Source organism: Rhinatrema bivittatum, chromosome 3, assembly GCF_901001135.1.
Source record: "Rhinatrema bivittatum chromosome 3, aRhiBiv1.1, whole genome shotgun sequence".
Classification (NCBI taxonomy): Eukaryota; Metazoa; Chordata; class Amphibia; order Gymnophiona; family Rhinatrematidae; genus Rhinatrema; species Rhinatrema bivittatum.
The window spans coordinates 226861910-226884171 of NC_042617.1; the positions used below are offsets into that span (position 1 = coordinate 226861910).

General features: G+C 44.2%; 1 protein-coding gene across 1 annotated transcript in view; it reads left to right on the forward strand.

Annotated features, from left to right (window-relative positions):
• The window catches only part of FBLN7 (fibulin 7), a 459875-nt gene that overhangs the window by 342972 nt on the left and 94641 nt on the right, over positions 1-22262 (forward strand). Inside the window, exons 4-5 of the mRNA XM_029594265.1 lie at positions 10129-10254; positions 18073-18210. Of these exons, the coding sequence (XP_029450125.1) occupies positions 10129-10254; positions 18073-18210 (264 nt within the window). The remainder of the gene's footprint in view (positions 1-10128; positions 10255-18072; positions 18211-22262) is intronic.

Sequence of the window (22262 nt, forward strand, 5' to 3'; positions counted from 1 at the left end):
ATTACCCCCTAAATGAATGATTAACACCCTTGGATAACCGTGCATCCTAACAAGCTTGTACAGAAAGGCTTTGAGCTCGCCCCATTTCATACCCCCTTTGAAAAACCATTGGACTCTCCATTTCTTGATGTCCAACTCCAAATTGGTTCCATAAGGACGCTTCTCAGCTCTACGATATGCCCATCGAATGAAGGAATGGCCCATGACCCAAGCACATTCCAAGACTCCAACTACCCCTTCCGCTTCTGTAAAAGAAAAGATGATGTTACTCCCCTATCTTTCATCTCCACTGTCCCCCCTTTCACTTCTGCACGTAATATTTGTATGCTTTTGACCTCCAACACCCTATCGAATGAATCTGCTCGCTGGTGAACCCTAACTTCGCAGCTGTCATTGCCGCCCCAATCCTAAAGGAATGCGAGGTAAAGCATTCCCTCTCCCACCCCAAGCTCCTTACCACTAAGTTTAAAACAAAAGAAAATTGAAATATGGTCAATGGCGACCCATTCGCATGGACCAAAAACAAACCCCTCTTGTTTGGTCTCACTCGCACAAACTCTTGCATGGTTCATACTGGGCATACCACTGCATCCCGCACCGGGACTAACTCTATCCATTGCCCCTTACCCTTCTGATCTGTTTTAGAGTTGTGAAGACACAAGGAGACCCTTCGTTCATAAACCCAGACTCTATGTGCCTGCAATCCCGCATCAGTACTCACCGAAGAGTGGGCTGCCAGCTCACTCACTCTAAAAGCCCTGAAAAAGGCCAGAACAAATGCTGTCCGAAAGAGCAGTACTTCGTACTGGGACCAACACACCTTTCTCAATTGCTCCACTATTACTAATAATTCTGCATACCTAATGGGTCATCTTTTGTCGGCAACCCTTCCCCCATCCTTTCCCCAGCCCACTAACACCCGTTTAACTAGAAAACTCCCTATTGGATTACCCCACCCTCCCAATTTCTGAAAAAAGGAGAACCCCGCTAACTGAGAGCGCGCAGATGCCAATGAATAACCGTCCCCTTAGCCCACAATATGAACTGCACCATAACATATTCATTGACTGGTCCTCCTCTCCAACCTAACTGCATCAAATAACGCGACACTACTCCCCTGCCCACTGCATATGCTTTCCACGTGGGCGGTGCCATGGATTTCTGAATTAAATGCTATGTCTCTGCAATCCCAGCTGCCAAAGATGCTCCTGGAATGCCTCTCCCGTTAAGCTTACCTGCGGAGCCAATTCCCAAAAGACATCCCATTTGAAACGAGAAAGAGCATCTGCAATCAAATTCTTACAACCTGGCACATGTTTAGCAGTTAAAGTCACATTCAGTTGTAAACATTGCAATACCAGTTCCCGCATTAAACTGGAGACGTATAAATAACTGGCCGACTGTCTATTAATAACTTGGACTACCCCTAAATTGTCGCACCAAAAGACAACTCTATTCTGCATGCTAGTCCCCCAAATCACCACTGCCACCAATATCGGAAACAATTCTAGAAATGTAATATTCTTAGTAATCCCCTTCCTCTCCCATTCCTCTGGCCACCGCTCAGCACACCACTTCCCTTGGAAATAGACCCCGAAACCAAATGCTCCCGCTGCATCCGAGTATAGCTCTAAATCCACATTAGACGCTTCCCCATCCGGCATAATACGCACACCGTTAAATGAATCCAGAAAAACCTCCCACACCCCTTCACACTGCGCTTTACTCTGATAAAGTGATGCCCTGCTCGAACACCTCTCATCGAAGCCAACAGCTTACGAATAAATGCTCTGCCCATGGGGATCACCCTACAGGCAAAATTGAGTGGCCCGATCAATGACTGCATCTGCTTTAACGTAACCTTATTTGCTCCTCGAACCAATCTCACCAACTCCCGAAGTTTATCTACTTTATCCATTGGCAAATGCGATATCATTGCTTCTGAATCTATCTCAATACCTAAAAAAGTGATTCTACCAGCAGGCCCTTCTGTTTTGTCTGCCGCTATCGGTACGTCTAACTGCCTTCATATTTCCAAAATACACTCAGATGGACATGACACAAATTAGATTGCTTGGGACCCACAAACAAAAAATCATCCAAATAATGCAAAATCTCTCTGTGTCCGGTAACCCTCATTGTCACCCACTGTAAAAAAGTGCTGAACGCTTCAAAAAAGGTGCAAAAAATTGTGCAACCCATGGGCAAACAACGATCTACATAATATTCTTTTTCAAATACGAAACCGAGTAATGCAAAGCTCTCTGGATGTATCGGCAACAATCAAAATGCAGCTTCAATGTCAGCCTTGGCCATCAAGGCCCCCTTACCAGCCTTCTTTACCTAAGCTAAAGCCTCATCAAAAGATGCATATCTAACTGAACATGCATCTCTTGGAATAAAATCGTTGGCTGACTCACCCGGAGGATATAATAAATTCAAAATCAATCTGAACTTTCCCGGGGCTTTCTTTGGAATAACCGCCAGGGGAGACACATGCATATGTTCGAAAGGTTTTGACTCAACAGGACCAGCCACCTTTCCTAGCCTAAGTTCCGATTGAATCTTATCTCGAGCCACCTCTGCTTTTTTAGCTAATGACCTAGCATTTCCCAACCTCCCACCGCAACCCGGACCTTCATATGGAATACGAAAACCTGTACTAAAACCAACGCTTAAAAATTTGGCTTTATCAACATCAGGATAACACTGCAACCATTTAAGTAACACTGAGAGAACCACTGGCGAATCCACTTTAGTGCACAACTACTCAAGATTTTCCTCCATTGGCTGCCCCCGTACCCTGCCCTTGAGGACATTTTGTGGCAAGGTGAACTCCTCCGCATGTCGAGCACGCATGCCTAAATTTGCACTTGGGAAAAAGGCATGTGAGTTTGTTATAACGCCAGCAGACGTCCAATCCCCTGCCTGAACCTGTGCCCTCACTCTCCAACATTTTGCTACTCCCTTGCCCTCGAAAGGAACTCCCCTTCCCATTACCTCCTCCTCCACCCGAGGCGGGGCCACTTCCCAAACCTCCTATTCTTGCATGTTTCCCTTCTTTCTCTGTCTTCTGTGTCATCTGAGTTAACCATAGGTGTATATCCTGAGACCCCCAGGACATAAACCTATTGCCTGCCATCTTGTCCCTGAATTTCTCATCGTTGTTGAGCCAAGCCCAACCCGAATAATCTTTGAAAGCTCCTAATATGCTGTCTGCATAGGACAACAAAGCGCCATACTGGGAGGGTTCAAAATGCCCCACCACACTGGCCAACCGCAAAAATCCCCTCATCCAGTTAATCACATTTTTAGAAATTTTTGTACCCGTCCCCTTTCTTTTTCCCTTTTTCTTTGCCTTCTTGCTATCCTTGCATCCTCCTCTTCTCCCTTCTAATAATTTAAAAACGTATTTCCGTTTGTGAATTCTCCTCACTAATCGCTCTTCCCACAGCTCCATTAAAGAAGCTAACACAGGCTGCCCCATGTCCTGCCTGAGTCCTTCATCCAATACTGATCTCCTAACCGGTCCCTGCTCGCTGGAGCTGGATGACGATGACGAACTAGTTGTGAACTCGAACTGGGGCTTCTATGTTTCCTTTTCATGGGCCTGTCCTTTACAGACTCTTCTCTGCCTTGATTACCTGTCCCTGCTCCTGCTGCGCTGCTCTCTGACACCCCCGCAGTCTGTCCCTCATCATCTCATCTGCTGACTCCGGGCCCCTCAGATCTAACAGGAACCGCTTTCTCTCTCCACGTCTCCTGCCGCGAAGTACCTGGGAATACCTCCTCCACCGCACCTGGAAAAGAGAAAACATTCCTATCCCCTCCCCCCATACCCCATGTCCCTCATCCCTACCCCTAAATCACTGCCCCTATAGTCAATAAAGGCATTGATTTGCCCTCCCCTCTGCCACGAATCACCTATAGTGTGCTCAGGGTTCCTCTGCCAAACCTTTCCACCCTGCTCAAATCCAGCTTCCCGTGCTCTCCCTCTAAACCATTCCCTGCTCCCCTGAAAATCCCTGTCACTTTCTGCACCTCCCCTACCCAACCTGGCCTCTACAAAATGCCCCAAAATATCTGCAAAAAACTCCCCCTGTGAGATGCTGCCCTGAACATCCATCTCCTCTACCCTCCCTTTGCTGCTGCCTGCCCCATAACCCCTACGTCCCCTGCTAAAAGATCCCTGTCCCCTGGCACTGCCTTGGACAGTTCTGCCTCTCAGATCCCTGCTCCTTCTAACCCCCTTTGAGCTACTGCTGCTCCCTTGTAAACCTGCTGCAGGAACAGGACTAATGGGAGAGGCATCGCGCCCCCTCCCCTTCCTGCTGCCTTCCTTCGCCAGTGGCGTCCCTCCACCATTGCCTCCTGTAACCCTTTCCTTTCCCTTCTTTCCCCTCATCTTGCCCCTGCCCCTCCCCTCACCCACAGAGAGGGTGGGTAGACCACCCGGAGGTAGACCAACCGGAGGTAGACCAACCGCAGCCGGGCCCTCCGGGGGATAAAAGCAGGGAATACCTCTGGGAAAGTAACCGCCGCAGTAATACCCCTCGCCTGCTCCACCCCTAACCTGAGGGAACTGACGTCCTGGGAATCGAGAGGGATTGCAGAGAAGGAAAATTCCTCCATCGACCTCACCGCAGGGAAGCCAAGCATGGGGGAGGCCCTTCCTCCCTGTGATGTACCATCAGCCACCTCCTCACACTCCAGGTCGCTCTCACCCGAGTCGGAGGGTTCCGCGGGACCGGCGGACGCTGGGGAGGAGAAACAAGAGGGGGGCAGTTCGAGGACCGGAGGCGGAGCCGGCCGGAAAGCACGAGGCGCAGATCTAATAAAACCCTGGGAGCCCTCCATGAAAGACCTACCCAGCGGATCAGGGACCCTGATAGCCTCAGGTGCTTCAGCCTCCGCACAAGTGCCGCCGATCGTCTCCTCCGCCGACCCCGAGCTCCCCTCTCTCTGCTCTTCTTCATGATGTTCTCCCTGCCTACCAAGGTAAACAATCCGCGAATCCCTGCTTTTTGCCCGCGTTAACCTGGCAATGGTGTAAAAAGCAAGCACTGCCCTTTGCCTCGTTGCTCAGAGCTAACTGAGGCAGCCGAGAAAAGGCGCCAAGGATCGTTACCCCTTAGTAACCAATAGCGAGGCAGCAATTCAAACTGCTGCCGTCACCATGGGTTAGCTCCCTCTCCCCCACCACTCCTTATCAGCTCCCTGCTTGCTCCTTGTTATATTCAGCAGCACGGGACAAGCCCGCGCTGCTTCTCCTTATCCTTATTACTGTACAAGAGGATTCTTGTGATTATTGTTGAAAGCAATAAAAATAAAATTAAAAAAAATGCAATATGGTTTTTTGGCTGTTAGGGAGGAAAGACTCTTCTATCTAGCTAGACTACTCAACTGGTACTATCCACAAAGGCAGATGAGATTGAGTCAGGAGGCATGATTACAGGTTCCAACTTTTAAGAAGGTAAAAGGGCATATCTTTGGAATAGGATGTTTTTGTTTGTTATACCCATGCAATGGAATAGCATACCTAAGGAAGCAAAGATACAGACATTATATGAAGTTTAGAAAGAAGATTAAAACATGGTTATTTCCTGTGAATCAGGGTTTCTTTAGAAAGGGAAGTAGAAAAGAACTCAGACAAGGATGTAAAGGCAGAAAAAAGAAAATACATTTCATTTTATTAATTGGTAAAGTTCAGTCATGGTTTTCAATAATTTTATGTTAAAATATTTATTTTGATTGTTGGTATTTTTATTTTTTATAATTGTATATTTTATTTTCTGTGTTGTTTGTTTGAATTTTATTATTGGAAATGTTTTAAATATGCAATCCAAATTGGGAGTGATTTGTATTTTGTACACTACTTTGATTGGATGAAATTATCTGCATTAGTGATATATAAGATTTTTATGTAGTGAGACACCCTGTTAGCTATCTGGCAGGAACCATGGAACTACCATGCCGTGGTTCATCCGGAAAGTGGAAACTTGACTTCCTGGACCTTTGATGAGGTCATGTCCATGGTTGTCCTCATTAACTCCCAAGCCACAGCTATAGTCACTGGGCAGGGTGTCCTCCAGGAAGGAGAAGGAAACAAAAGGAAAAACACACTGACCCACTCACACACAGCCCTGGTGTCCAAGGCAAAGGAACAACAAAATTCACAAAGTCCAGCACTGGTATTCAACAAAAATTTTACTTCAGTTAAAAATCAAAATCCATGCAAGAATTGAAAAAATAAGAAACAACATTAGGAAAATCAACATTAGACAAACCATGGTCTCCTTGTCTATGCCTCTTCTCCTTGAAGTTCTTCTCTACACTGCACCAACATCCATATCCAATAGTCCTTCTCCTGAAGAGTAGGATAGTCCAATTGTAATTCTAGCATCCACTAAGCTGGATAAATGAAAAAGAACATCCTTGCTCTAAACTAGCCTTCAAGCTCCAATAACTCCAGCACCTCTTGCTGGATTGTCTAAAATCTCAACCTCTTCACCCTTGACATTGACCTTTTAGAAAAGGCAAAAAGCAAAAAAGATAGCCCTTCCAGACTCTAGGATCTTCCCTTCTGTCAGGAACTGATTCCACATCACACATCCAAAAGTAGCAACATCTTAAAACTATCCTTAGTTCACCTGTACTGTGAAGCACAGAAAACCCTCTCTCCTTCTGGTCAGTCCACCTGGGGGATGACAAAGCCCCAAATCACATATTCAAGGGGATTTTTATATTCCCCAAAAGTTTTCCTCAGAAAGGTAGGGATAAAGCAAGGAGAGGACTCCAAAATGCCCACCCACCTATCTAGGCTAGAAAAATTGAGCAAAATATCTTAGTGACAGGCTAATCTGAGTCATATTTACAATAAGCAATATAAATTGGACAATTTTCAACAAGCCCATTTTGTGTTTAAAGTACTGTTTAACCCATGGAAATCTCTTTGAAAATTATTCTCTTAGGTGGCAATTTTGAGGAGACTGTGTAGTTGCAAAGTAAAAGGGTACTTTTATACAGGTACTTTGTAAAACTATGCAGGTTGAAATGGAAAACTATGCAGGTTGCCTCCCTTTGAAAATTAGCATAAAGTAAGCATATTAAAAGCAACCATGTACTTTTCAGCTGCTCTTTGTGTGTGTAGTGAAGGGGTAAAATAGTTTGTACATTTTTTAAATTGCCATGTATGCATGTTGTTTTATTCTTACCACTTAAATGTGCCCAATGGAACACACTTGTTTTGAACTTTGCACATAACTTTTAACCACTTTTAGAAGGGCAAGTTTCAAACAGGACATCTTACCTAAATAAATTGGTATTTATCCATGTACATGGCTTTGAAAATTGCCCTCTTACAGTACATAAAGGGGTCACATAGCCAGGTCTGTCTGAAAAGCTGCATGTTCCTCCTCTTGGCCAGATCAGTGCAGTGGGTTGATGGTGGTGAGATACTATCAGGAAGGACCATGAGGACCTAGGAAGCTGGATGTTTAAGTAACAACTGCACTAATATTGGTGGCTGTTGAATTATTGTAGGAGCTCATGATTGGACATGAGATGGGAGAGGTGCTGGAGATGAACTATAAAACAGGATCTTACATGCTCAGATGCCCAAGAGGGTGAAGAACAATGGAGGAAAGCAGTAAAAACTGTCTTGGATAAGGAGTGATATCCTACAGGCAGTCTTGCTTTATGGTTGGCAGCTGGGATATTTCCTTGGCAGTGTAGACTGGACATAGTGGTTTGTAGACTGGAAATAGTGGTTAGAATGGACCAACTGATCTTTTTCTGCCTTCAACTACTATGTTACTATGTAATTAACAAGAATCAAAGTACAGTACAGTGAAGTCGTCTCAACTGTGATGGCTCACCGTCCGTGAGGCCTCGGGTGCCGCTCTTCGGTCTTCCGTTTGGAGCCGCCACCAGCTGCCAAGGTCCCTGGAGTTCGACAGGCTCACGTAACTCCCTGGGTCCGTGCCTCGGCTGGCCCTGGTTTTGCTGGGCTCCTAAGTTCCCTTAGAGCAGGGTTGGGGGTAAGCAGCCCCCCCAATCCCCCAACAACAACACAGGGAGAGAGCTAGTTCCTTCCAAGCAGTTTATAAAGTAACAACTGGATACATTACATGAGGGTTGTCCCCCTCCCCCTCCAGCCCTCCGGTACTCTTACAAGCCGTGCTATTACAGAGTAACCTTTACCGCCTCTGCTCAGTGCTATTACTAAAACCCAACACAACAGGCCCCTTTAGAGCCCTCCGCCCGGGCTTTCCCTTTAGGATAAAGAGTATACTTCACCCCCACACAGCTTACTCAGTATCCATTAGGGGTGTGCATTTGTTTTGAACTTAAATGGAAAACGCAACTTCTTTTTTTTTTTTTAATTTAAAAAAGTGATGAGGCGTAAACGATCGGATTTCCAACGTATTCAACATAGCTATGTTGAATATGTTGGAAATCGCGATTGTTGATCTAAATAAAAATTTAAACCCCTCACCCTCCTTAATCCCCCCCCCAAGACTTACCAAAACTCCCCAAGCTGGCCAAAAGTTCCGTGAGGGTCCAGGAGCGGACGCGTGGGGAATCACGTGACGTCCGCGTCACTCCGACGTGACGCCGACGTCACGTGGTCCATCGCGGTTCCGCTCCCAGACCCCTCGTTGGGCCCAAAAGGCACTTTTGGCCAGCTTGGGGGGGCCTCCTGACCCCCCCCAAGCTGGCCAAAAGTGCCTTTTGGGCCCAACAAGGGTTCCGGGAGCGGACCCGCAGGGAATCACGTGACGCTGCGTCACTCCGACGTGGCGCCGACGTCACGTGATTCCCCTCGGGTTCGCTCCCGGAACCCTCGTTGGGCCCAAAAGGAACTTTTGGCCAGCTTGGGGGGGCCTCCTGACCCCCTGGGTCAGGAGTGACGCCGCGTCACTCCGACGTGGCGCCGACGTCACGTGATTCCCCTCGGGTTCGCTCCCGGAACCCTTGTTGGGCCCAAAAGGCACTTTTGGCCAGCTTGGGGGGGGCAGGAGGCCCCCCCAAGCTGGCCAAAAGTGCCTTTTGGGCCCAACGAGGGGTCTGGGAGCGGAACCGCGATGGACCACGTGACGTCGGCGTCACGTCGGAGTGACGCGGCGTCACTCCTGACCCAGGGGGTCAGGAGGCCCCCCCCAAGCTGGCCAAAAGTGCCTTTTGGGCCCAACGAGGGGTCCGGGAGCGGACCCGAGGGGAATCACGTGACGCCGCGTCACTCCGACGTGACGCCGACCTCACGTGCTCCTTGCAAAGGAGTTCAGAAATGGCGTTCTGACCCCGCTGGACCACCAGGGAGTTGTGGTAAGTCTTGGGGGGGGGGGGATTAAGGCGGGTGAGGGGTTTAAATTTTTATTTGCACATATGGACATAGACTCAACTTATGGAATTCTCCATATGTCCATATTGACCGCAAATGACCCCCCCTTTCGACTTATGGACTTATGAACTTAAACTTTTGGTCTGCACATCCCTAGTATCCATACATGAACTGGAGGACTCCCCTCCCATTGAACCTACCTCCATCTCTTCCTCCACTGACTCCGAAGAGCTGGGCTTTTGTGGCCAGTTCCACCAAGGGGGCACGCCCTCTTCCTCCACTTCCATGGACTCATCAGTGTCTACCTCATTACCCTCTATGCCTGTCACCTGTTCGCCTTCAGGTTCTCCTCCCAGGTCTGGTGGTGTTTCAGGGAAGCTGGGATTTGTAGTTCTTCTCCTCTTCCCCTGCGCCCCCTGCTCTCTGGCTCTGGTATTCTTGTTGCTCTTATGGTAGCTTGTCAGCTCCTGCCTGCAGCCGGGCTGCGCTACATCACACAACACATATAAGAGGAAAGTCAACTATTTATGAGTGTAAACAAGGGAATTAATTCATTGGTGCCTATTGCCAGGATTTTGGACTGGTAAAATGTTTAATAATGACTAGCATGAGCACATAGTCTGTGCATTCCAAAGATCTAATGCTTCCCAACCAACTACTGCATTAAAGCTTGTGCCATTGAGGTTTTGTTTACCACCATATACTTATATTTCATTCACCAGGAAGGAAAGCTGCATGGTTCATTTTGAATTCTTATCTCATTTGGAAAATACTTTTGTCTTTAGATATCATTGAGTGCACTTGCCATCCTTGCCTGAATGGAGGAACATGTGTGGAAGGAGTCAATCAGTATAAGTGCATGTGTCCACAGGGCTGGACTGGTACCAACTGCCAGTACCAAACCCAAACAGGTATGTGAGATGTGAAACAACAAATTGCAAGACTGGACTGGTACTATGTGTAGTAATTAATGGGTTATCACACTCAGATATACTGTGCATGCTTAAATTAGTTCAGAAAGAAACAATACAGAAAAATGAATGCAACAGAGTTAAAAGAAATGTAATTATTCAGTGGTAAACTTTCATTTTTTTTAACTCACTGTTTCCACTTTCTTCATTATTCTTCCCATTAAATTGGAGCTAGGCATAGGAACTAGAACCATGAGCCTTCATTTGCAACTATCTGGAGTATTTTACCCCATGTTATCCCTCTCCTTCCCTTGCCAGTTGGCAGTGCTAGTTATATCCCTTTCCTTCCCTTTTGAGGTGAGCACTGAAAGGAGAGGATAACCTTGCTGGTGACTGAAAGGAATCAGTAAGTTTTGCTTGGGAAATTTTTTTTTAAGTATTGGAGAGAAGTAAACTATTGGGGTATATTATTTTGTGTGTTTATGCTTTTAAAAGTGAGTAAGGCAGCTAATAAGCAGAAGTTAGTGTGTTTGTATGATTTTTTACCCACCAGTGAGAAATTGTACATGTGCATCCGATGCAAAGAGCTCCTGTCTCTCAGAGAATGAGTCCAATCTCTGGAAGCTAGAGTGGCAGACCTGGAGGAGCTGAGGCAGACAGAGAGGTATATAGATGAGATCTTCAGGGATATAGTAGCCAAGTCCCAACTTCAGACTGGCAGCCCTGGTGTTGCCTTGGGGGAAGAAGGTTTCATAATCCAAGAGCATCAACCTGATGCAGCAGGAAAGGATCCTGTACCAAGGACCTGCTCTCTAGGGGGTGCATTGTCCTTTTGCACCAAGGATGTGCCTCCCATGGTTACTACCCAGGAGGGAAGGGTTAGGTCGGCCATCAAAGTTGGTGATTCTATTGTTAGGAATGTAGACAGTCGGGTGGCTGGTGGGCAAAAGGATCACCTGGTAACATGCCTACCTGGTGCTAAGGTGGCGGACCTCACAAATCACCTAGATAGGATTTTAGACAGTGCTGGGGAGGACCCAGCTGTCATGGTTAAATAAGTTTATTGTAAAGCAATAAACTTATTTAACCATGACATAACCTCCTCCCCCCCTGGTTAAATAAGTTTATTGTAAAGCACTGTTGCATATCTTCGTTAACAAGTTTATTGTAAAGTTTATTGATTATTGTAAATGTTTATTGTAAAGCACTGTTGCATATGTTTGTTCTAGTTCGCACAGCTGCAATGTTTCTGTTATCTGTAAACCGATGTGAGGTTACTAAACAAATGTCGGTATATAAAAACAGCAGGTAGGATCTCCTCCCGTACCCCTTGATGTGGACTTGACTATGATTCTATAATGAAGAGTATAAATGTGACCTGTTTAAAGGTTAAAAATGTTTCTTGTATGCCTTGATTATTGCATTTTGTAAATAAATGTTATAATTAATAAAACATAAATAAAAAAAAAAAAAAATGCAAATAAATAAATAAATAAATGGTACACGTGGGCACCAACAACATAGGAAAATGTGGGAGGGAGGTTCTGGAAGCCATATTTAGGCTCTTAGGTAGAAAGCTTAAATCCAGAACCTCCAGGGTAGCATTCTCTGAAATGCTCCCTGTTCTACACGCAGGTCCCCAGAGGCAGGCAGAGCTCTGGAGACTCAATGCGTGGATGAGACGATGGTCCAAGGAAGAAGGATTCAGTTTTGTAAGGAACTGGGGAACCTTTTGGGGAAGGGGGATTCTTTTCCAAATGGATGGGCTCCACTTTAACCAGGGTGGAACCAGACTGCTGGCGCTAACCTCTAAAAAGGAGATAGAGCCGCTTTTAAACTAGAGCAAAGGAGAAAGCCGAAAGTTGCTCAGCAGCGCATGGTTCGGGGGGAGGTATCTTCAAAAGATACTAATGATGCATTAGAATTAGGGCAACTGAACAGTGAGGTTCCAAAAATAAGAAAAGTAGTCTAAGTGCCTGTAATTAAAAACTCACCTGAGCTAAAAAATTTCAATTTATCCCCATCAATTAAAAAGCAGAATAAAAATACAAACAAAAAAACAAACTTTGAAATGTTTGTATGCTAATGCCAGAAGTCTAAGAAGTATGATGGGAGAATTAGAATGTATAGCAGTGAATGATGATATAGACTTAATTGGCAAATCAGAGACATGGTGGAAGGAGTATAACCAATGGGACAGTGCTATATTGGGGTACAAATTATATCGCAATGACAGAGAGGAACATCTGGGGACGAGGTGGTGCTTTATGTCCGGGATGGCATAGAGTCCAACAGGATAAACATCCTGCATGAGACTAAATGCACAATCGTATTTTTATGGGTAGAAATCCCTGGTGTGTTGGGGAAGAGTATAGTGATAGGACTATATTACCATCCATCTGGTCAAGATGGAAATGATAAGAGAAATTAGGGAAGCTAACCAAATTGGTAGGGCAGTAAAAATGGGAGATTTCAATTATCCCAACATTGACTGGGTAAATGTAACATCGGGACATGCTAGAGAGATAATGTTCCTGGATGGGACAGTTTTATGGAGCAATTGGTTCAGGAACAGACGAAAGAGGAAGCAATTTTAGATGTAATTCTCAGTGGAGCACAGGATTTGGTGAAAGGGGTAACAGTGGTGGGGCCGCTTGGCAATAGTGATCATAATATGATCAAATTTGAATTAATGACTGGAAGGGGGACAGTAAGCAAATCCATGGCTCTAGTGCTCAATTTTCAAATGGGAAACTTTGATAAAATGAGAAAAATAGTTAGAAAAAACTGAATGGAGAAACTACAAAGGTAAAAAGTGTGCAAGAGGCATGGACATTGTTAAAATGTGCCATCTTAGAAGTACAGTCCAGATGTATTCCACACATTAAGAAAGGTGGAAGGAAGGCAAAACAATTACCGACATGGTTAAAAGGTGAGGTGAAAGAGGCTATTTTAGCCAAAAGATCTTCATTCAAAAATTGGAAGAAGGATCCAACAGAAATAAATAGGATAAAGCATAAGAATTGGCAAGTTAAATGTAAGACATTGATAAGACAGACTAAGAGAGAACTTGAAAAGAAGTTGTCTGTAGAGGCAAAAACTCACAGTAAAAACTTTTTAAAGTATATCGAAAGCAGAAAGCCTGCTAGGGTGTCAATTAGATGATCGAGGGGATTAAAGGGGCACTTAGAGAAGATAAGGCCATTGAAGAAAGATTAAACGATTTCTTTGCTTCAGTGGATGTTGGGGAGATACCCGTTCCAGAGAAGGTTTTTATGGGTAATGATTCAGATGGACTGAACCAAATCACAGTAAACCTAAAAGATGTGGTAGGCCTGATACACAAACTGAAGAGTTGTAAATCACCTGGACCGGATTGTATATACCCCAGTGTTCTGAAAGAACTCAAAAATGAAATTTCAGATTTATTAGAAAAAATTTGTAACCTATCATTAAAATCATCCATTGTACCTGAAGACTGGAGGGTGGCTAATGTAACCCCAATATTTAAAAAGGGCTCCAGGGGTGATCTGGGAATCTACAGACCAGTTAGCCTGATGTCAGTGCCAGGAAAAATAGTGGAAATTGTTCTAAAGATCAAAATCACAGAACATGTAGAAAGGCAGGGTTTAATGTAACAAAGTCAGCATGGCTTTACCCAAGGCAGGTCTTGACTCTCAAATCACTTTTTTGAAGGGGTTAATAAACATGTAGATAAAGGTGAACTGGTAGATGTAGTGTATTTGGATTTTCAGAAGGAATTTGACAAAGTTCCTCATGAGAGGCTTCTAGGAAAAGTAAAAGATCATGGGATAGGTGGAGATGTCCTTTCATGGATTACAAACTGGTTAAAAGACAGGAAACAGAGAAAAGGATTAAATGGACAATTTTCTCAATAGAGGGGGTGGGCAGTGGAGTGCCTCAGGGATCTGTACTGGGACCCATGCTTTTCAATATATTTATAAATGATCTGGAAAGGAATACAACGAGTGAGGTAATCAAATTTGCAGATGATACAAAATTATTCAGAGTAGTTAAATCACAAGCGGATTGTGATAAATTGCAGAAGGACCTTGTGAGACTGGAAAATTGGGCATCCAAATGGCAGATGAAATTTAATGTAGATAAGTGCAAGGTGATGCATATAGGGGAAAAAAAACATGCTATACTTACACGTTGTTAGGTTCCATTTTAGGAGCTACGACCCAGGAAAGAGATCTAGGCATCATAGTGGATAATACATTGAAATCGTCAGCTCAGTGTCCTGGGGCAGTCAAAAAAGCAAACAGAATGTTAGAAATTATTAGGAAGAGAATGGTGAATAAAAAAAAAATGTCATAAGGTCTCTGTATCGCTCCATGGTGAGGCTGCACCTTGAATACTGTGTACAATTCTGGTCACCACAACTCAAAAAAGATATAGTTGCGATGGGGAAGGTACAGAGGGGTGACCAAAATGATAAAGGGGATAGAACAGCTCCCTTATGAGGAAAGACTAAAGAGGTTAGGACTGTTCAGCTTGGAGAAGAGACAGCTGAGGGGGGATATGATAGAGGTGTTTAAAATCATGAGAGGTGTAGAATGGGTAAATGTGAATTAGTTATTTATTCTTTCAGATAATAGAAGGACTAGGGGGCTCTCCATGAGGTTAGCATGTAACACATTTAACACTAATCATAGAAAGTTCTTTTTCACTCAACGCACAATTAAACTCTGAAATTTGTTGCCAGGGGATGTGGTTAGTGCAGTCTAACTTCAGCTTATTTCTAGCTTCTGGCTACTTTTTTGTTGTTGTTTTTTTGTTGCTGTTGTTTTTAATATACAAACACTCTAACTTCTGCTTACTAGCTGCCTTACAGACTATTAAAAATAAACACACTAACTACTGCTTACTAGCTGCCTTACTGACTATTTAAAAATACAAACAGTCTAACTTCTGTTTATTTGCTGCCTTACTGACTATTAAAAACACAAACACACAAACACACTAAATAATATTCCCAAATAGTTAACTTTGCCCAATACTTTAAAAAAAAAGAAAATTTCCCAAACAAAAACTTACTGATTTCTTTCAGCCACCAGCAAGGTGATCCTCTCCTCTCAGTGCTCCCATTCCACTGGATTGTAGGTTACTGAGCTCTTCTCTTGCAATATATATTGTGCTTCTAAGGTAAATTAGTGCAAAACATTCCCTTTGGAGATTTGCACTACAGTTAGTTGTCCTGAGTGACTCACTGCTGTTCCAATTAACAAATGATGGTACCTAATCATATCAATCACACAACCTTAACACTCCAGGTAACTTTACTCGGATAACTTTTCTGCTCACTGTCTTACACGGTAACTTTAAAATAGCCACGCAGGCGTACATGAACGCACATATGCTGACGTGCCCATGGATGCAGCCATTTTATAACATGCGTGCATATATGAGCACATCTTATAAAATTGACTGGACGTGTATAAATTTGTGTGCCATTTTATATGAGTGCACACATGCCACTTCTACCACGTAATAAGGGGAATTTAATATACATGCGCACCAATGCACTTGCCAGTTAAACCAGTTCATTCCCACTTTGCCCAGTTACAGGATAAAATTTCCTAACCCCCCCCCCCCAGCTCACTAACCTTTCTTTTCCCCTACCTGCCCCGACCCTTAAAACCCCACTGACTAGCCTAGTTTTTTTGTTTTATAACTTACATGCCATCTATAGCAGAAGTAAAGTTATACAGTAGAGGACCCTGATGCATGCTTCTGTGTATAAAATACTTACACGCTGGTTTCCATTTAAATTCCAGGGCTATATTACATTGATTAGGAGAGCAATTGCTCCTAATATTTCAACAGGTAGTCACTTAATCAGCACAGGCAGTAATTCTATTTGCTGGTCTGTGTCATGTGTCCTCCATCCTAGGCAGTATACCACCCCCATGACCTTCCAATACATCCAAACCACAACGAGTGAAGTTCGCCCAGACCACGCCCAAGCCCCACCCCTTTTTGGACTTTTTCTTTTGTGCATATATCGAGAGATATGTGCATCCATTGATGCTTCTTAAAATATGCGCACTGCATGACAGCCAGAGAGATGTGCATATCTCCCTGATTTGGCATGCTTACGGCTTTTAAAATCTACCCCTTACTGAATATTGACCTGTCATATTTTTACTTTGCTCTAGCTTTTTAATTTCATTTTTATTAAATACCCTACATACTTTGTAGATATCATCTTGGCATGAAGGCAAGCCTATATTTTATATATACCGTATTTTTCGCTCCATAAGACGCACTTTTTTTCCCCAAAAAATGGGGAGAAAATGTGGGTGCATCTTATGGAGCGAATGTAGCAGCTCTCCCTCTCGCACGCCGTCCCCCGCCTCCTCCCAACTCCGCCCAATCAGCATGGTGGTGTAGGCGTGTGTATTCTGCCGGCGGAACTTGAGCTCCCTGCCGGTCTGCTGTTCCTGCGGTGCATCTTGCTGCGAGGGTCGCCGCGGCGCAGGTCAGACATCACCTGTTTGACCTGCATGGGCTATGGAGGCCCTTCCAGTTCAGGCGGCTGGCATTTGACCTGCGCCGCGGCGACCCTCGCAGCAAGCTGCACCGCGGGAACAGCAGACCGGCAGGGATCTGTTTGAACTGGAGGGGCCTCCGTAGCCCACGCGGTTCAAACAGGTGATGACTGACCTGCGCCACGCCGATCTTGCAGTGAGATGCACCCGGAACCGGCAGGGAGCTCGGGCTCTGCCGTCGGAGGCTCTCACTTGCAGTCCAAAGTAAGAACTTCACTCGTTGTGGTTTGGATGTATTGGAGGGTCATGGGGGTGGTATACTGCCTAGGATGGAGGACACATGACACAGACCAGCAAATAGAATTACTGCCTGTGCTGATTAAGTGACTACCTGTTGAAATATTAGGAGCAATTGCTCTCCTAATCAATGTAATATAGCCCTGACTATTTATTATTGAACTCTGGAGCAGTCATGAAAGTTTAAAATAACTGGTGTGAGAGAGATGTGTATGAGGGAGAGTCTGAGTGTGTGATTGTCTGTGGTTATGTGTATATGTGAAGAGAGCTAGTGAATGTGAAAGAGCCTATGTATGTATGTGAGGGACAGAAAACCAGTGAGTGTGAGTACCTGTGTGGATGTTCTCTGCCTTACTATAAAAAAACAAAACAAAAAAAAAATCCCACGGACGGCCACCAGGGGGGAGCTCCGTACAGAGCCCATCATGGGGACAGAATTTTTTTTTTCTTAATTTTCCTCCTCTAAATCCTAGGTGAGTCCTATGGTCAGGTGCGTCTTATAGTGCGAAAAATACGGTAAATGTAAAAATATGATAGCAGATGTGGATAAGGCCATTTTTTTATACTATCACATAGCTAAAAGATGTCATAATATTTGTAATGTATTTTTTGGGAATGGACCCTGCATTCATACCTCATTAAGCTGCACCTCCTAAGATACATACTGTATATGCTATTACAATTTAGCTGTTCTGGTGAATGTGAAAGCAGACTAAGTCTTGGTAGAAATCTTTTGGATTAAATTAAAAGAAGAACAAGACTGTAAAACAGGTTGTTGTTATGGTCCTAGCTTGACATTGGAGTTTGTAACATTGTTCTTATATATTCGTCTCTTGTAGTACATCATTTGTAGTGTGTGAAGCTATTCAGCAAATGGACTGATTGTGTAGCTATAAATTAATATTTTATGAACATTAATTAAGACCAGTCTAAAACTCAACTGTGAGCTGTGAAGTGAGGAGCTTGATGTTTTACTTTCTCTTCTTCACCCATTGACTGTCTTTAGCATCACCTGAGTGGAGTATTACAAATGATCCAGCCTTCAGCCGCAAACCCCGCTGTGCCAGAATTGATAGGACCCAGCACTGTAGCTGTGAAGCTGGCTTCCACATGAGTGGCACATCTGACAACAGCATATGTCAGGGTAAGCAGTGAGACCAGTGGTTCTCATCCTTTTTTTGGCCAGGCTGACATGCTTGACACACTGAACACCTGACATGCTTGACACACTGAACATATGACTGTCAAGGGGCTATATGTAAACATCCACAGGAACCCCCTTGACCCCTAAGAATGGATGCAGAGCAGAACTAGGGCATTACCCATAGAACTCACAATGCAAAAAAAAGATATTCTGGTTCTGATGACATCTCAGTAAAAGCAAAACAAACTCCCTTTACTACCAGGCATAATAGCCCTCCTTGAAAAGGCAATAATTTACCACTAATGCATATCCTATTGAGAAAACACAACAAATAAGATTGATACAGTTGCCTACATGCTAGTAAAATACCTCACCTCGGGCACACACACAGAACCTACCTTCACGAAGTACAGAAAGACCACAAATTATAAATATAGAGACAAACTGAAATGGAAAACCTAAAAAAGCCACTCTGCATGCAGTGCAAACCTGGAGAAATGGAAAGAGAAATATAGCACCTAACACAGTCCCAGGATCTACAATAATGCATACAAACTAACCCGCACAAAGTTACACCTGCATTATTGAACACATAACAACCCTATCTATGAAAAGGCAACACTACAAATATTACATCAGGTCCTAAACACTAATACACCTCCTAATAGGAAAACAGAACAAGCCAAGCTGCTATAGATCCCCACACAGAAATAACTGTAAAACTATATTAATAAATGTTTCAAAACAGCTGATGAACAGAATAATGTCAAACAAAACTCATAAAAATTATTAAAAATTGTCCAAATATCAATAAAATATTTCAAATCAGCAGACACATCACATAATATTCAATAATTAAAATGGCAGTCAATCAAGAAAAATAAACTTAAAATGCTACCTTTACTTACCCTCTTCAGCAACTCTCCTACTCCTTTCCCTTGAAAGCGCATACCAGGAGCAGCAGCGGCTGCTGAAGCGCTGTCCTCACAGTCCTCTTCTTTAGGGCCCACAAGTGACACACACACACACTCCCCAATTAAACCCTACGACCAGTCTCTGTCTCACACACAGACACCTGTCACCTCCCTGCCTAGTCTTATCTCTCTCTGTCTCTCACACACACCCCAGTCACCTCCCTAACCAGTCTCTGTCTCTCACACACAACCCAGTCACTTCCCTGCCCAGTCTGTCTCTCACACACATCCCAGTCACCTCCTTGCCCTGTCTTTGTCTCTCACACACACTTTGCTTAGAGCCCCCTTTAATTTCACAGTGGCAGATTTCCCAGGACTGCCGCTGCCTTCTCAGCTGCACTGAAGCAGCAAACATTTATTTTAAAAGAATATGCCCCAGCACTCAAGCCTTTCTTCTGGCTCTCAGGATATCCCTAGGCTGCTGCGGCCCCCCATCTGCCTGCTTTTACGGCCACTGGGAGCTCCAATTGCCCCATCTGTAATCAGCATGGCTGAGCACCACTTTTACTTTAAACGAGGTTCTGCTGCGCTCACTGTTGCATCGGGGGGGGGGGGGGGAAGAATCCCCGGAACAACTAGCCTCTTCATGCTTGCAACTCACTGCCGCTTTGGGGAGTCCCTACTCTATCGCGGTTCCTGGCGCGGCTGACCTTTTTTCTTTGTGGCTCGCCCCTGTGCTTAATTTCAGCACTTCCAGCCCGTGGCGGCCATAGGGTCGGGCTTCTTCGCTGCCACGGGCCTGGACACTGTCACTCCTCCCAGCCCCCCTCAAACCACCCCACCACCGGGCTATGAGATGCCCCCTTCTTCCTGCCCCACCGGCCAATCAGAAGCTTGCTCCTCCCACTGGCAGGAAGATGGGAGGAGGCTTCCAATTGGCCCGCGGGGGCAGGAAGAAGGGAGGAGGTTTCCCATTGGCCTGCGGGGGCAGGAAAATGGTTAAGAGAAATATAACTGGGGCTGTGGGCCACTGGGAGCCGCGACACACATGCTGGTGCTTGGTGACACATTGGTGTGTCGCGACACACAGGTTGAGAAGAGCTGCTGTTGACAATAAATTGATGCTGAAATATCAAAAATGATAAGAAGGATAAGATATATTTTATCTGAGAAGCAATTTCCTAGGCATGAGGATCATTTTATGATTGACATAATAGCTCATTTGCAGCATTGAGGAGTAGCCTAGTGGTTACAGCAGTATGCTAAGAAACAAGGAAGCCAAAGTTCAAACGTTGGTTCTGCCACAGATGCCCCTTCTGACCTTAAGCAAGTCACTTTACCCTCTCATTTCCTCAGATATAATTTAGATTGTAAGTCCTCAGGCTAGGAAATAACTGCAATACCTGAATTGTAACTTACTTGTATTTTGAAAAGGTAACTAATTAAAAAACAAAATTCATGTCTTGTTTTTCAGGTGTGGAAGAAGACTCCTCTTACTAGTTCTTTCATTTGTGCTCTCAGATCTCATTGTTTTCTTGGGGTAATGGTGGGTTGTAACACAAAACACACATACACATATTTGTCACAGATCCAATTAAATGTTTTAGATTAAGTTCTTTTTTTCATGGATGCTAGAGTGATAAGTGTCTCTCTCTATATATATATGAGATAATCTTGATATTGACCTCTTTGGACTCTGCCTATTTGAAGGTTATCATCAGGGTGCTATATCTAATATATGTAGAATTAGTAAATTTAAAGAAGAAATGTATGCTTCTCCATCGAGGATATACGGTGTAGCCTTTCTTCTGGTAGTGAGCCTGGAAAAACAGTTCATACAGAGTCCTGGGGTTAAGTCCACTCTCAGTCCCACACCTCAGTGGATCAAAGGGAAGGAATGTTTCTTGAAGGCCCAAATAGTGAGGGTCACTCTCTCTCTCTCCCCTGGGGAATTCCCTCCAACATGTTTAGAAGGGATGTGTGCCCAATAAATACTCTATTCTCAGAATGGGTGTTCAATCAAAACTTTACTGCAGAAATTTTCCAAATAATTTATGGCATTATACCCACCAGTTCTTGATATTACCAATTGTTATTTCAGTTCTCTAACTCTCCTTTATCTGTGCAAGTGTCCCTTAGTAGATGAGCCAGGGACAGAACTCATCTTCCAGGCATGGAAAAGTAAGCATTCCCGATGGATAGGGATACCATAACAATGGGCAGAAATCCCCTTTTGAATACATGGTCAAAAAGGACATCAAAGACTGCATGACTTCCAAATGTAGTTCTTCTCCCAAGCGTGAAGATTCTGGATGGAGTTTTCTAGATGTAACAAGAAAAATATTACTCACAATTATCTTTTCTAGATCTCAAACAGATCTTTTGAATGAAAGGTTCAGACAGCTGGGAACAATCAGCTATTCCAAAATTCACTATTTTATGGCAGGGAGGGTGGCAACAAAATTCATTCTTCCAGTTTCACAAAAAGCAAAATCTTCATACAAATTCCAAAACTGGAACTCTCCTGCAGCAGGTCACCACTAGCTACCAACCACAGATTGTGATATGGAATGGGTAGAGTCTTCCCTACTCTGGCCACCCAAAGATAGGGATTTCCCCATAATCCCTTCCTAGTCATGAACCAGGTGTCTGCAAGAAACTCCAAAAGCAATAAAAAATTACTGGAACACAATTCTGGAGACAACCCAACCAGACAGTTGGTATGCTGGAAGAGATTATGTCTCTAATATATTCTGGGCTTTAGACCGTCAAGTCTGGTCCCCGGAGTAGGCAAAATCAATAACTGTAAAAAGCTCCTGCTTCCATGCAACTCTAAACAAAATCTGTACTATCACACCAACCTATGATGCAACCTGCTTTTATACAGGCAGAGAGGCTGACTATTGCAGTAGGTTCACTGGAGATGCCATTCTGGAAATGGTAAACTCTTCTCTCTGCTACCTAAATCCTAACTCCTAGCCCAGAATCTGGAACAAGTGCCACCTAGTTGTGATCCCATGGGATCGCCATATTCTCCCTCCACTTTTCAAAATTTGAGGATGGTTTACATTCACAAAATTTATAATTGCCACAATAATCATGTATACTGAATTGTATTTCAATTCATGACTTTACAAT